The 15,364-nt window shown below is 41.5% G+C and overlaps 1 protein-coding gene across 1 annotated transcript; it reads right to left on the bottom strand.

Annotated features, from left to right (window-relative positions):
* Positions 1 to 2,073: 2,073 nt before the first annotated feature.
* Positions 2,074 to 12,105, bottom strand: rnd1b (Rho family GTPase 1b). Its single transcript, XM_040047931.1, has 5 exons — positions 11,832 to 12,105; positions 11,238 to 11,325; positions 5,277 to 5,386; positions 5,019 to 5,153; positions 2,074 to 4,839 (listed from the first exon to the last, which is right to left on the bottom strand). Exons 1-5 carry the CDS (start codon positions 11,949 to 11,951, stop codon positions 4,594 to 4,596), a joined length of 699 nt encoding a protein of 232 aa, XP_039903865.1. The 5' UTR covers positions 11,952 to 12,105; the 3' UTR covers positions 2,074 to 4,593.
* Positions 12,106 to 15,364: the final 3,259 nt, after the last annotated feature.

The following is a 15,364-nucleotide window of genomic DNA, read 5'->3' as shown; positions in this document are numbered from 1 at the left end:
ATGATCATTCTCCAATGAGCATTTCTCAGAATGTATTATAAGTAGAAGTATAATCCAGAGAGCCCCCCACTGACAATCTCCAGGATTTCAAACATCTGACTGCTAACATCTTGAAGTCTGATATGTCGAGTCCTTGCCACAGTGGCTTGGAGCTGTTTGGCAGCATGGCTGGTGTACGATATGATGATGCTTCTCTTTTGAATTTAATTGCAATGTGGATTGATTTTCACTGTTACACATCCCAGTAAATTGGTTTGTGTGAGCGCTCCCTCTCCAACTTTTGTTAATGGCAACACAATAATCCTTGGTCAAAGTGACCCACTGTTTGTACTGGAGACAAAGAACCCCTCCAAGGTAGCTGCAGATGGCAGACATTCAACGAAGTGCCAGGGTTGATCCTAAAAATGCACTGGACTGTGCCACTTCTCCTTCACCAAGCCCTCGCGGTACATACTACAGCTGAGTGGGTAAGTGAACTCTCTGTGCCTAGCCAGATGTTGGCCTAATTTACTATGACTTCCAGCGTATGTGGCCCATTTACATGTCCTCACACCCAATGTGTCTGTGTCGGCATGTGTACAATGTCTGCCTCTATTTCAGGTGTTCTAGCAATCCCCCTAGTGACAGCCCATAATTCACTTTGTTTTTAGCAAAAAAAAAAAAAAAACAAAGCTGCAAGAGCTAAGCTGACCTCAGGACAGCTCAGGTTCATTTTCATGTCATTTTTAAAAAATGTTTCAAGTCATTTTAGAAATTCAACACCAACACAAGAATGTCTTTTATCATTAGTAAAAAGAAAGAAAGAAAAAGCCTTACCACATAATTTGGTGTGCTCCTGTTGCTCTGCGTATTCAGGAAACCATGGTTCCCATTACGGCTAGAATCCGCTTTCATACGGCAATGGGGGTCTGACTTGTTTTGCTTTCTGATAATTATTGAATCATGAAAGAGATGTCTACTCCATCACCTGACTGCAGCTATGATCACCTCTACAGAATGCTTAAATGAGCTTCATCCGCTGTTTTGTTTTGGCAGTCCACATCTCCTTTGGTTCAGTCTTGCCACTCTTACCACAATCCTCTACAGATGCTCCGGGAATTTTTTTTCCATTAAACAACAACTTTAGAACTTTACACTATAGGTGTAAAACACCAAACAGATAAAGTTTATGAACATTTTGTGAGGATGGCATTGCATTTTACAGATAAGAAGGGAAAATGCGAGGGCATATGTGTTGGCTGGCTTGCTTGAGCTCATCTGAGACACTTCCATAGCTGGCAGCAACCAGATGTGGTGCATGTGAAGATGGACGAGAGCAGATAAAAGCAGCCTTTAAAAAAACAAAAACAACAACAACAACAAAACACTGTCACATAACTTGATTCAATTAATTAAAATAGGATAGAATCTTTCCTTCTTCATCCCAACATGTTACTTATGCAGCTAAATATGTGTTATTTACATTTTTTCCCCACTCTCTGACTATAATTGCCTGAACGGTAACTAAGATCTAAGATCAGGATTGTGGTAATGGAAAATGACAGTAATCCGCCATCATCCTGATATAAATTTACTGTATCCTTAATGAGGCAGTGACACAGAGCCTGTTAAAGGAATTATTAGCGTCGCTTGAGTGGAAAAGATAAGCACCTCACTTCCTGCAGATGTGACTGGGGAGATACTGAGCAGATGTCTAGTGTAGTGTATTGTTTCATAAGCAAGTGATCCAAAAAAAAAGGAAAGAAAAGATGACAAGAACAGTGAATTTAGGATGCCAAACGGGGCAAGCTTTATTCAACACAGCAATAAAGAAGAAGAAAAAACAAAAAACAGTCAACTTTTGAAAAAAGATTTCAAACAAATGTACATGTCAATCAACAAACAAACAAACAAACAAACAAACAAAAAAAAAAAAAAAGGCAAAATAGCTACCAAATAAATAAATCACATCAGCAACAATACTTCCATCAGACACCCTCGAAGATGCTGTACAATGACTATAAAACAAGAGACGGTATGTACAATCGTACAACTTTAATAGGACATGCTTAGGAGTTTGACTGCACCATTTTCACCACACACTGACTACAACACAAAGGCTGCATATTAACTGACATGGTCATTGAGCCGCCCATGTAAACCATCATCAGAAGGCCTGGCAGAGAAAAACCCAGAGAAAAATATCAAGATTTTTTAATTTTTATTTGTTATTATTATTATTATTTTTTTAAACAAGCTACGCAGTAAATGCTTAAACGATGCAGTAATAATGGATGTGGGGATGTCTGCTTGTGAGCTAACCCTATCTGTCCACACAACCAACCCAAGAGCCAGCCTCTGTGTTTCTGAGCTGAATTGTTGCTAGGCAATGCTGAGGAATTTGGTGTGTGACCATGAACTGGAAGCCTTTGTGCAAATCACCACTTTAAGTTCCTCCAACTACCAGGGGCAGTCCACAGCTCCGTACAGACAGAGCAGCCATTTCAGAAAAAATCTCAAAAACAGCACGGAGACTCACATCATGCCATTAAATACATAAAAATATACACACACGCACACGCGCGCACACACAAAGAATGGAAAAATAGCTTTCTTTGGACAGGGCCAGCCTGTGCAGTTTGATTACTTGTTCTCCTTAGTCCCACATTATCCTCCCCCCCTCCACCCACACTAGCCCTTGATGAATAATTGCTAGACTTTAATGTATAGTTCAAATTTGAAAAAACAAATACAACAATTCACTTGAGGCATACTGCCTCAGTGGTTTTATTATGATTATGTTGAGCTGACAGCAACAACTCAAATAGCATGTTGTTCCTTCTTGTTTGGAATACTCTGATCTAGTTCATAGCGCAAACGCCGTCCTTGGTTTTCTATATACCGATCACCACTTACACAGGGGGAAGGAGGGGCTATATCAGCAGCCTTTTGTACAGCGGAGATTGAAACAATCTCTAACATGTCGATCCACGGAGCACTTATAGCATGACAGTAATCACAAAGCTGCGTTGTTATTGCCACGCAGGTTACTTTTGCATCACACAGCACTTAAATCGTTATTGCTTTATGGTTAGAAGCATGGAGATCGATGCTGCACACACACATAACCATGAAGCCTAAGATTTAAGCTCAGAAAAGCGTCTGATTTTTCCCTTTGTTTTTGTTTTTTTTTTGCAATGTAACCTACAGTAAGTGCTGCTTATTGGATGTGAACAGATTTTACAAGTGTGTGCAAAACAAAAATTAGTCCTTTTGGAAGAATTGAATCAAGTTGAGGGTGCTACATTGCATTGATGCAAATGTGAGGAATCCACAGGCATATTACAGTAATTACAGTATTCAAAAATCTCATTGACTTCTGGGAACTCAATATGAAAGGCATTTTTTTCAAAACTGCATACCATTTGAGAATTGTTGAAAAACTGTCAACAATGCAATGCTACAGATTTTTTACTGAAGAGTGTCTGAAAATACAAACCATTTCAGGTCAGTCTGACTTCCATGTAGGAGTGATCTTATTCTTTTTAGATTTGCCTCCTAACACCTTAACTCGTATCGATAACCAGCCACGGTTCAATAATCAACAGGCTAAGCAAAGCTAAGCTCAACATTGAACCGACTGTGGTTAAGCTCCTGGTCACCACAAGAGCAATTAAATGTGTCTATCCCACCAGACTCCAGCAGTGATAAAAGACACCCTGGAAGTCCAGCTAAACCTCTGCTTATATTTTGTGTCCGTTCCGCATTTCTGCAGTCGTTTTGTGTACACGGAGCCTCTTCAGCATCTTCCAGTTATTCCACTGAAAGCTTGCAGAGCAACACTATCCAGAGCTACACAGCCATGCATCAAGAATCCGTGCAGGCTGACATAGTCTAGACTGCTGTAAGCACAGCAGCCTGTGCTCACTGCTCTCATCCCTGCTGTCATCACTGCTGAGACAATAAGAACATCTCTCTATGTAATAGCTCTCACGGTTTGTCCCATTGCTCCCTGTACATCTATTCTATGTACTTCCAGTAAATGGGGAAACCAGTGACACGCTATTTCACACCCCACACACCTTACTAAGAGGGATGTACAGGATTTTTGCTATTTCCTGATGGTTTCATGCTAGATTTATTTTTTGAGTTAAAAAAAAATATCCACTGAATTTTCCGAGAGGCATTTACATCACAAGATTAAACGTCACACGTTGCACATTTCCATTTCGGACAAAATCAACATGTGCCTATAGATAGTAAAATTAGACAGATGTAACACCATTGTAGTTGCATACTGTTCACAGGTGAAAATAAAATGGTAGCTTGGTGATCAAACCTCGACTGATATTGTTTGTTCGAAAGCAAAAAACAAACTAACAAACAAACAAAAAATAAACAGTGGAAAAGGATGGAGGTGCACTAAAAGGTTCAGGAGCAAGTGGACAGCGAAGTGTCCACCTCTTCTGAGTGGTGTTTGGTTTCTTGGGGGGGTGAGGGAAGGATTCAGCAGGTAACCCTGATAAAACCATCGTGCCCACCCCCCCTTCCCCGAGACCAAAGACGCAGGGGATGTGGGTTTAATGTGAGGACTGTAACCCAAGAGGTCTCCACTCACATTACCGAGCAGCTCTTGGCCTTCTCCTTCTTGAAGGTGGTGGAGATCAAATCTGACTTGCTGGGCAGGTGAAGAAGTCTTTTGGAGAGGCGTCGGGTGGGGCTGGGCTTCGGGAGAGGCTGCAGCTTGTTGATGCAGGCCATCGCAGCGGTGCGGAATACGCTGTGAATGCTCTTCTCCGAGGTGAACGCCGAGCACTCGAGATAAGCCTCTGCACCCAGCTGCTTAGCCATAGCAGAACCCTGCAATAAATGAAGCAATAACCGATACTGTTCATGATATTCTTCAATGGTGCCGTTTAATTTTTTTCCTGTGATATAGTGTGGAGACAAGTCCTTTGGGACGGGGTGTTACAGGAAAGGCATATGTGTAAAAATCTGCACACACACACACGGATCTTCGTTTGTTTCTTTTGTCTCACCTGTTCGTAGGTGATTGGAGTCTGCTTCTGATTGGACAGCTCCATCAGTGTGCAGACATCTGTGCGAAGGTCGGTCTTACAGCCGATGAGTAAAATACGTGTGCTTGGACAGAAGTCCAGAATTTCAGTTTTCCACTGTGGACCCAAAAAGGTGATCAGTTGGTGTATGGTGACAAATAGTCTGTTAATACACTTTGGAGTCACAGTAGGCTACAAGAGAGAATAGGACTTTGAAGTAAAGTGACCTTAAGTCATTACCTTCTTCAGACTGCTGTCCACAGTATCTGGGCGGCTGATGTCAAAACACAGCAAAACTGCATCTGAGTCACTGTAGCACAAGGGCCTCACATTATCATAGTACGGAGAACCTTACAGGAGAGAGAGGAGAGCAATGTTATAACAAACTATGAAAATGTAGACAAAAGTAGTTTTGCATTCCATAAAACATTTCCTAGAACTTTTGGATGCTCAGAAATATTTTTAATCATGTTTTTTTAAGAGGAAACTTCTAGTTTTGCTGCTGTTTAACCAGGTCTAGTCTTCTTTAATATGCCAGGTCAATTAATAGTAACTTCATATTGCTGGTTTGTGTGACAAAAGAGGACTCCTGCATAGCCACAATTTTTAAATATTGACAAAGATCCTCAGTGGGGTTTTTCCCCCCGTGTTAGGTGTGAATGAACACATTTGCTGTGCAGGTTATTTAACATCTGATGGTACAGAAAACTGTAAAAGTATGTTTCTTAGATTTACACTTTACATATTACTTGTTAATGCGATTTGCACTAATATCTCTCTCTCTCTTCTTTAATGTAACCTCATTTTTATTTAATTTTCATTGTTTTTTTTTAAAATGACTGTTATACAAAATTTATACATACATAACAGTATATGCATCTGTTTGTTGTTAATTGTAAGCTGTGCCATTTTTATTCTTTATCCTGCTGCTGTAACACAATAATTTCCCTTGTGGGATCAATTAAGTATCCATCTTAAATGTGCAATGCTTCAAGCTACATTTGTAATATAAAGTGTGTATACATGCAAGTTTAGAGCAATTTGTTTTTTCATTTTTAATTTAGGCCAGTTCCAAGAGCTGTGAGAACAGGAAGTTGGTAAAAAAAAAAAAGAAAAGAAAAAAAAAAGAAGATTGAGCAGGAGACGAAGAGCAAGAGAAATCATCTGCTTAAGTTAGGTGTGCGCGGCATCACTTCTTCCCACTGAGCTCCGCTTTGCTGTTGCTAAAACTGCTACTTTTGCTGCTCCTATATTCTTGGCTGGCATTTTAGAAGTGAAGATGACAATCGAGCACTAAATCCTCATTGATCTTCTCTTGCAGTAGATTACGCAAGTGGAACGGCAGGGCTCGGGGCAGGCAGACGCTCCCACTCATGCTCAGAATCCTTAAGTAAGCCACCCACCCCCCCAAAAATCCTCTGCTCGGCAAGCAATACCTCCAGTCCCTCTGTTACCACAGCAACAGCCTTGGAATCCACCATCTACATCAGGCATTCCTCCTGGCTCTCTGTAAAGGCTCGCCTTAACTGCCACTCAATCATTTTACACCACTAGCGGCCCACCCACCTACTGCTGGGGACATTCCTCTTCTCTGCGACAGAGTTTGGGACCACAGACATACGCCCATCACACAAAATGATTCACACGCGCCGGAACCACAAGCGCTAACACAGACGCACACTTTTTAAATTCGGATGCATGCAGAGGTGAATCCGGTCCCTTATCAGATGAAACAGAAGAGGGGCTGCTCAATGGGATTAACATGTTTACTTTAGTCTGTGTGAATCCCAAAAGGGATTCAGCGTTCCTTTTATAGCTACAGATAACACAAGCAGTCTGTGTAATAACTCATTGCACAACCGTCCTAATTGATTTACGGTGCAGAAACAATGCAGCAGAAGAAAACATATTAAAAAAAAGCACATGAAACACGGATGCGTGCATGTATGTGTACACAAAAACGGATATGTGCTTATGAATACTTAATGATTTTCCACATTATCAAAGGGTAAAACTGAATTTGCCAGCTGCCGGGTGCCATGAGTGGAATAATGACAAGCTGTGATGAAATTCCTCAGGACTCAATGTCCTGAAGAAAGTAAACACTGTTGCAAAAGAACAAAGGAGCATGCTTGCGTTACAGCTCCATTTCCATGCCTTTAGAAATAAAAAATGACTTTTTTCTATTCTTGAGTAAAAAAAAAAGAAAAAAGAACAATTTGATTAAATTATTTACAGATGTCACATATAAGAAAACACCATCGCTTTTACACCACATACACCTAATTGTAGCAGAAAAGCCACAAACACAACTTTGTGTTTGAAGAATTTGAGACATATGTCATGTCACACATGTTAAAAATCACACATGTTAAAATCAGAAGGATTAGAGACACTAATATTACGAGTTTCGGTGCCACGTCATATACGTGAGGTATATAATGGGAAAGTCAGAGGTCGGGTGCTCCAGAAATCGTTTCAATCTCCTGCGAGGGGTTATCACAGAGCCAGCAAACAAGATGTGATTCTGCATTAAATGGCCACTGATCGAAATGCAACAATCAATGGAAGGCTACACCAGAGGTCCGAGAGCCGATGCTTTTAAAGCTGACAAATCAATTAGCCTGCCAAGATGGAAGGGGGGATGCAAAGGACATCTAAGCCTCCCCCACCTTTCTTTCTTTGTTTTTGGTTACTATTGTCCTCACATATAAATAAAACTTCTATTTGTTGTGTTGGACAAACAATGCACAAATCAGTAAACATACTGTACTTACAGCAACATACAGCACCTCAATATTAGTATTCAAACCCCCCTTAACATGTTACTTGGCATAGGCGCAGCTTCGGCAGCACTTTCCTTACACACCAGGGCCTAGTTTCTAATCTTGGAAGAAATAGCTGTTACTATTGTGGCAAGAAAAAGCCACAGGAAAAAGAAGAGCGGGAGCCAAAGTATACCCTACTGAGCCATATCACAAAGAGACCTCCTCTGCCATTAATCCCTCACCCCCTGCAGTGTAATATCACAGGTTACTGCTATCTGTCTCTTTCACTCTCTTCCCTTCCTTTCTCCATTGCAGCAAACCACACAATGGTTTGGGTGCTCATGCAGCGCCTATAAGCATGGCCCAAATTATGGCTTTCCTCCTTGCATGCCTCTATACAACAGATGGAGAGTTTCTGAGGCATAAAACACGGAGAGTGAGGCAGAAAAGAAAAAGGAGTATAACCAAATTCTTGTGGCTGAGCTGAACTTCATCCGTCTTGATGGTGCGGTGCCCAGATCTGAGTGTTTGAGGTGAGGATTGGGCCTGAGTGGATGTAGGCTTCACAGGGCTGAAGACGGAGGCCCTTGTGTTGAAGGCTACAGGTGGGGGAGGGGAGGATCGGCTTTGTGTTTGCCCGAGCGAGAGTATAACTGTGTGTCTGTGGATGTGTGCTAAAATCGAGTGAGTGACATAGCCTGTTTTCATCATTAGCACTCCTCCTCTCACTACGAAAATGCGGAGGTCAGACAGATTAATGATCCAGTGATGGGATGACTCACAGATATGGGGACGAGAGGAGCCCTGCGCCTCCACCCACACTCAGCCGACTGGGAGCTGTGGTGCTGCCGCAGGACTACGGACTTCACAGCACGCTCCAAAAAACATATTATATTGCATCAAGCAGTTGTTCCCTGGATTCACATAAGCCAGTCAGAATTAGTGCTGAAGCCCCCTGCAGGGTGAAGGAGGTGCTTTTTTCCTAAGCGTTATATGATCTGCTAACAAGCTTTACTTTGACATCATCATAGCTGATGACACTGGATTAAGAAAATTAAGTCCAACATCAAAGAGTTTGATTTAAAAACCCTGAAATGTTGATTTGGATAAAATAAGGAAGGAAACATTTGAGAATATAGCCTTTTTTTCTCAGCTAGTGTAAGCTGATTGTTGGACAACAGTCCATGAAACATTTAGCAAAGCTAAACACTACTAATAAAAAAATAGATCACTGATGAATCAATGATGGAAAAAGATGGAGGAATTAAACTGTACCTGCTTACAATTCTAAAAAGCACCTAAGTTTTACAAACTGGGTGCCTATTAGAGAAATCACATGACATATGGTCATCAGCATGACAATTAAATATTAAAAATGCCCCCTTTTACAATCCAGCAGAGTGTTTCATCAGCTTAAATGGACATTGGATTCATTCCAAGTCAGTCTTATGTATATATCATACAATAAGTGATTATATAGACACACACACACACACACACACACACACACAGTACGATCTTGAACTTCAAGGCTTCGTCAGCAACATCATTAAACCTGAAATAAATTACACACCAACATCTTAATGGGATTTATTTTCACTATCTGTGCGCTACACCAGACAGAGCTCAGCTTCCCTTCTTTCCCCTTTTCCCCAGCATTCCTGATCAGATAAGCCTGGTTAAAACTGGTGGATTGATTTTAGACTGTAAATCCATATTGGAGCTGAGAGAAGGAGCCGCCTGCCATGTGGAGCCAGTGATGAGGTCAGTGCAATCAATGAAGGGGAGCTGGGATAATGAGGAGACCGTCTCAGTGTGGTGTGGGCCAGGGCGGCACAAACTCCACGCAATTAGAGCAAATTACAGCACAGGAGAGGAAACTGTGCGGTGTGGCTAACAAATACCCCTTTCTGCCTGTCACCCATCACCACGAGCCTGACAGCAGATACCTGTGATAAAAGAGTCATCTATAAAAGATGAGGGGGAAGGGGACCACATGCGGTCTCCTCTGAGAGTGTGAGGGGCAGGTCTTTTAAATCAAATCTATTGTGAATAAAAATAGATTTATTTTTTTTTTGGCCCATTTTCAAATAGTCTGCTATGCACGTGCATGTTGTACTCTTTTGAACTTGGTATTGAATTGTGCCATAGGTGTTTGGTAAAGGGCAGGGAGTGGCAATCTATGCAGATTAGCCAGAAAGTAGCAAAGAGGGAGCAACAAAGGGAACGCTCAAGTGAAAGAAAGAAAGAGCCACAAACTCACTGGGTCAGTCAGAAGAGGTTGCCCAGCAGTCCCATTCACAGTCTTAATCCCTTGCATCATGCTGTTTGAGTGGCTGACCTGGAGCAGCATATGGAGGGGGAATGCAGGTCACTAGAGTTTTTTGAGCTCCCTCCTATCTGTCTGCTCCAGAAAAACTGTCCTGCTCAACAGGATGTAGCTCTGTGTGCCCATCATCCCTGGGCACCAGGCCCACTCCTGCTGGCCAGACCAAAGGTCCACAGTCTGGGATTAAAAAACGGGATTTGGTCTGGGGACGGAATTACACTCATTTTTCTCCTCATTTTGCCGCTTTGTGATAATGGGAGGGGGAAAAAATATGAGAGCACAGTAAATACTGCATCATCTCATACAAATGGGTCTGTTATATAAAGGATCTGTTGTACACAGACACACGTGTGCACAAAAATGAATAAATAAACACATTTGTACTGCCAGTGTGACCTAGTCAGGCTGCAGCACGAGTGTGGACGGAGAGGAATGTGGCCTGGCGAGAGAAACTATTGTGCAGCGAGCATGAAGGGAATCAAACAGGTGCTGCAGAACCGTGCTCGCAGTATTCAGGTCAACACTCTGAACAGCAGATTTCCCGGGAGATCTACAATGACACATTGACCCTCTTTTTCACGCTTAGTGTAAATGAACATATGATGCACGGAGTCAGCATTAAAAACAAGCGAGGCGGAATAATCAGTCTTTTCTGCCCAGTTTTTCCACTGCAACACACTTGGCACAAAAATGCACTTGTAGATCTGCAGAGTCCTTTACATCCAGACACATCCAAAAAAGGGGGACACTTCATATCGGAGGAAATTTAATTTGTAGTAAATGGGAGATTTGAATAAGTATATAGTTCAACAAGTACACATCCCATGCACCTCTGCATCAACAGGGGGGGGGGGGGGGGGGATAGACTATAAGGCCCTTCCCTAAGTCTTTACCAATGTTTAACAACACTTTAATGTTCCATTTTCTTGCTCCAAAATAAAAAAAACGTCATGACGAAAATGAATAACTGGGAAGAAACAGACTGGTGTTCCTTTCAGCAAAAAACACTCATTACATTCACGCGGCATTGCCAAATCCTCTTCAGTGCGGCAAGCAGGACTGCAGATCACACACCACATGCACACGGAAAAGGTGATCGGTTACCTGAAGTGTCCCACAGACTGAGCTCCACTCGCTGCTCTTCCAGTTCCAGACAGGCTGTGTAGTTTTCAAATACCGTGGGCACGTAGGTCTGGGGAGCAATTAGCAACACGGTGCCGTTAGTGGGGAGTTGTCAGGCAGCTACAGGTAATGGAAGTTAACTAATCAGTGCTATACACAAAACACACGCACTGACCAATAAAACAATAAGACAAATCTATATCTCTTCTCAATTTGATAGAATTTCGGATCAATTAATCACTTTAATCGCTGCAGCTGCAGGAGATATTCAACGCAGGCCACTGTGAAAGGAAAGCACCAGCTAAGAATGCGCAGAGAACATAATTCCACTGACCACATGATGAAACAATAATGCTACCGATGATATAAAGGTCAGTAAATAGGAAATAAACTTAAAAGCAAGAAATTTTAGGAAATGCGCAAGCAATATGTCACTATCCGCAACAGACGCACTGTTTTCTCCGTGCCGTTTCCAAATCATTTGATGAAAACCCAACACCGCGATTGTCAAGAGAACACGGGGCAGACTTTTCTGCTCATATATTTTACTTCAACACGAGTCACATTTTTGCATACCTCTGGATAACAATCCTTCGCCAGGACTTGCAACATCGCCGTTTTTCCGCATTGAACGTCTCCCACAAGAACCAGTTTACATCTCACCACCAGCGGTTGTGTATTTCTCCTTTCCTTCATGATCCCAACAATGCTCCAGAGGATTTATTTAGCAGAAAAAGGGAAAGACAAAGAAACAGCAGAACAGCCCAGTAATTGTTGTCCCAGCTTGACTGAAAAACCCGGTGTCTCGCTCTCGAAGGATGCCCGCAGTTGATCTGATTGAATTTGCCACTGCGGCTCTTTATACAGGCAAGCAGCAGCCAATAGGAGCGCAACATTCCACAGGCTCCCTTTACTGCACTCGAGTTATTCTGTCTGGGAGGATGTGACAGCAGATATCTCGAAATACTTCCAAGATTATTGTGCAAGAAAGAAAGTGTAATAGATTTAGACGCATTTGTCCACGAGTAGGACTAAAAAATTGTAATCTCCCTGTGCAATCATCGGTTTACATAGTTTTATTTTTTAACATAGAAGATTAAAGAAGAATGTAATCTGCAGCCACCCCCTGCAGACTGTTGTTTTGTCACCTGTGTGTCTTGTCACAAACTGACTGATTAAATTGACTCGACTGGCTGAATCGATAGCACCACTGGCTGAGAACAATGGGGCTCTCCCTGCTAATTAGTTTATTTTGATTTGCACTTCAGTCAAGTCACATTTATTTAGCAAACACGTCTCCTTCGGCTTTTTTTTTTTTTTTTTTTTTTAATGTATTTTTAAAAATTATTATTAAAAAAATCATCTCTCCCCCATTTGTGGGGCAAATTATGTATAATCTTTGACTGTCTATTATTTAACACTATTATATTATATAGAAGTGTAATAGTACAAACATCATTTTGAAAGCACTGATTGATAGATGGGAATGGCGCAACGTTTGAATGATTGTTTACCGATCAAAGGTCTGACCTTTGTCTGTGTGGTTACTCAGTAATGTCATCATGTTGACATGCGGTGGGACGGTGTGAGGCCCCCCTGAGGTGACCATCTATCGGCTTCCCACGGGGTCAAGTCAGAGGCCTGGTCTCTCAAAGCCCTGGAAACACGCAAAAGCTGACTTTCACACCCTGGAGGTTATTACTGTATGGAAACAGCGCCTCGTTGTTAGGAAAGGGGAAATTAAAAGATAAAAGTCAATTAACTTCCCTCTTCTTTGTCTGGCGACCTCCTGGCTAATTTACTTACTGTTGCCAATCACAGCTCTTTCAGTTTTGACCCAGTGGGTCAAAGCAATTTGCCTTTGTTCACAAACAGCTCATATCATTCATCCGTCGAGCTGCCTTGTCTTTTACAGCCTAACGTGTCTCGCTGCCATCGCACATAAGGTTGTTAATAAAGGATGTGACTGCAGGGGGAAATGTTCTATAATGCTGTTAGCCTTTCATTCCCACCGTTGATCACATCTGACCAGGTAGTACTCTCTATTTGGTTTGTGAGGTTTGCTCAAATAAATTGAAGTTTTAGTGTTTTTAGAGTTTGAAGGGTTAAAGAAAAATCTATCTAAAAATCTTGTATTGCTTAGATAACAGGAGAAGCTATGAAATCAGGCTAAAGGAAGGCAGGGGTGAGAATAACTGTGAGGGCAAGTAATAAACTTGTATTCCACGATAAAAATGTGTGTTTTCGACTAATCCAACAACACAGCAACTCCAGTAGAAACAATGTAAAACCTCTAAGCTTCATTACTTACAACTAGAGCAATATCAATATACATAATTATTGCATTTTAAATATTTAATTACAGGTCAGTTAAAAAATACTTCCCCACTGATCGGCAAATAAGATACAGTGATGCAGAAAGTATGAAAAAGAAAAGTTGCAGGTTACGAACTCTCTCTAACCCTTCTAAACTAACTGCAGCATGACGTCTGTGTGATCACCACAGATGCCCTCTGATGGGACAGAGACAGGTGGCTGTGAATAATCATCAGGCATAAAGTGACACCTTCCAATATGGCTGGTACAGGGAGATGAGGAAGAGAGGTAGGAGGAGGCTGACTGCAGGAAGCATTGACACTTTAGGCTATCACACCTTGATGTATTGGGTGACAGTGTTGGTAGCTAAATCAACAGACTGAGAGTGGCGGCAGTCTACAAATAGCCCCAGAAAAACAAACAAAAGATGAGTCAAGATTCTGATTTTATTTATTTATTTTTCTGCCACAAAATCGTCACCAGATGGAGCTGTAACCCCGGAGGTCTGGCATAAATTTAACATGTGCTACATCAAATCAACACACTTTAAGCATCATTTTGCATTTTTTGAGTCTCTCTGTAAATAGGCATCGATTCGATCAAATATGGAAGTTATATAAATCTGTCAGTTCGTGAAATATGGTTTTATAGAGTACTGTACACAGCAGCTACTGCAGAGAGAGCAATGGTTCTCCGGGTTTTCCTGCTTTGCTTTTTCATTTATTTTGAGTCCAGTCCTTTTACCTGGCTGTTTTTTTCTTGTTTGTTTGTTAAGCCACCTAACAGTGATCTGTGCATCATTTGAATATAAAGATCACCTAAATCAAGGGATTAACCAATCTTGTGTCTAAACATAACAAAATATTTAGCAAAGAACCGATTTGAAATCGTATTTTTAGTCACCTTGTTACTAGTAACCTGTACAAAAATACATTGAAAAACAATCCATAGCAGATGAACACTAATTGAAAGTCATGTTCTTGATAAATAAGAAAAAAATCCAGCAAGAACATGACACGGGGCCTGATGATCCTTACACTGCTTAATGAAGCCTCATAACGAATGGTTGCAGTGGAAGGATGGCTGTCAAGAAGTTCATCTTAAGGAAGGCAATGAGAGAGAAAAGGCAAATTACACAAGAACAGAGCCCAAAATCAGCAGCAGGTCAAGGCTGTCAACATGCAAAGAGTGTGACTGGCAAAAGCCCAAACACACTGCCAGTTTACTAAATGCAAACCTGGAAAGAAAAACATCCAATAGAACATTTCCAGTCCAGTCTGGGCCTCCCCAGAGTCTGGACCTCAATACTGATGCAGTGTGGAATCATTATAGAAGAGAATGGACTCAAAGGCTGGGGGACTTTTCCCGAAGACGTCTTCAAGAAATGACAAGGAAACTTGCCTACAAGACCGATCGAGCTGTGTTAAAGAATAGATGTTAGATGTTAAAGATGTCCATACTAAACATTGACTTTCAGTCTCATTAGAATAAAAAAAAAGTCTGTTTTTGCCTTATAGACTGTGTTTCCATGTATGTTTACACATACACTGAGCCTATTTCCCAGTTTTTGCTAATAAAACAGAAAGAAATGAGGGGTGCCTCAAGACCTTTCCAGGGTACTGTAAGCCCTGGACCAATGGTAAAAGATGATCATGTTCCAAATAACATGTATATGAACAATGTTAGCAGATTTGTTTCTAACTCTAATCCCGTGTTAGCCCTGCTGTGTTAACCCTGGTGAACTGTCCAGAGTGTAGGCTGCCTCTCGCCCAGCTAGCTGGGAAAGGCTCCAG

This window comes from Simochromis diagramma, unplaced genomic scaffold (genome assembly GCF_900408965.1).
Source record: "Simochromis diagramma unplaced genomic scaffold, fSimDia1.1 OVJJ01000387.1, whole genome shotgun sequence".
In the NCBI taxonomy this organism is placed as follows: Eukaryota; Metazoa; Chordata; class Actinopteri; order Cichliformes; family Cichlidae; genus Simochromis; species Simochromis diagramma.
This window is presented reverse-complemented; position numbering and strand designations above follow the sequence as displayed.

What these genes read in the sequence shown, in the direction of transcription:
- rnd1b (XM_040047931.1), bottom strand. Translation starts at nt 11,951, where the DNA reads ATGAAGGAAAGGAGAAATACACAACCGCTGGTGGTGAGATGTAAACTG. An exon ending in CAGTCTGTGGGACACTTCAG is followed by an intron (nt 5,387 to 11,237) that starts GTAACCGATCAC and finishes CTCTCCTGTAAG; the next exon opens with GTTCTCCGTACTATGATAAT. An exon ending in CTCCAATCACCTACGAACAG is followed by an intron (nt 4,840 to 5,018) that starts GTGAGACAAAAG and finishes CATTTATTGCAG; the next exon opens with GGTTCTGCTATGGCTAAGCA.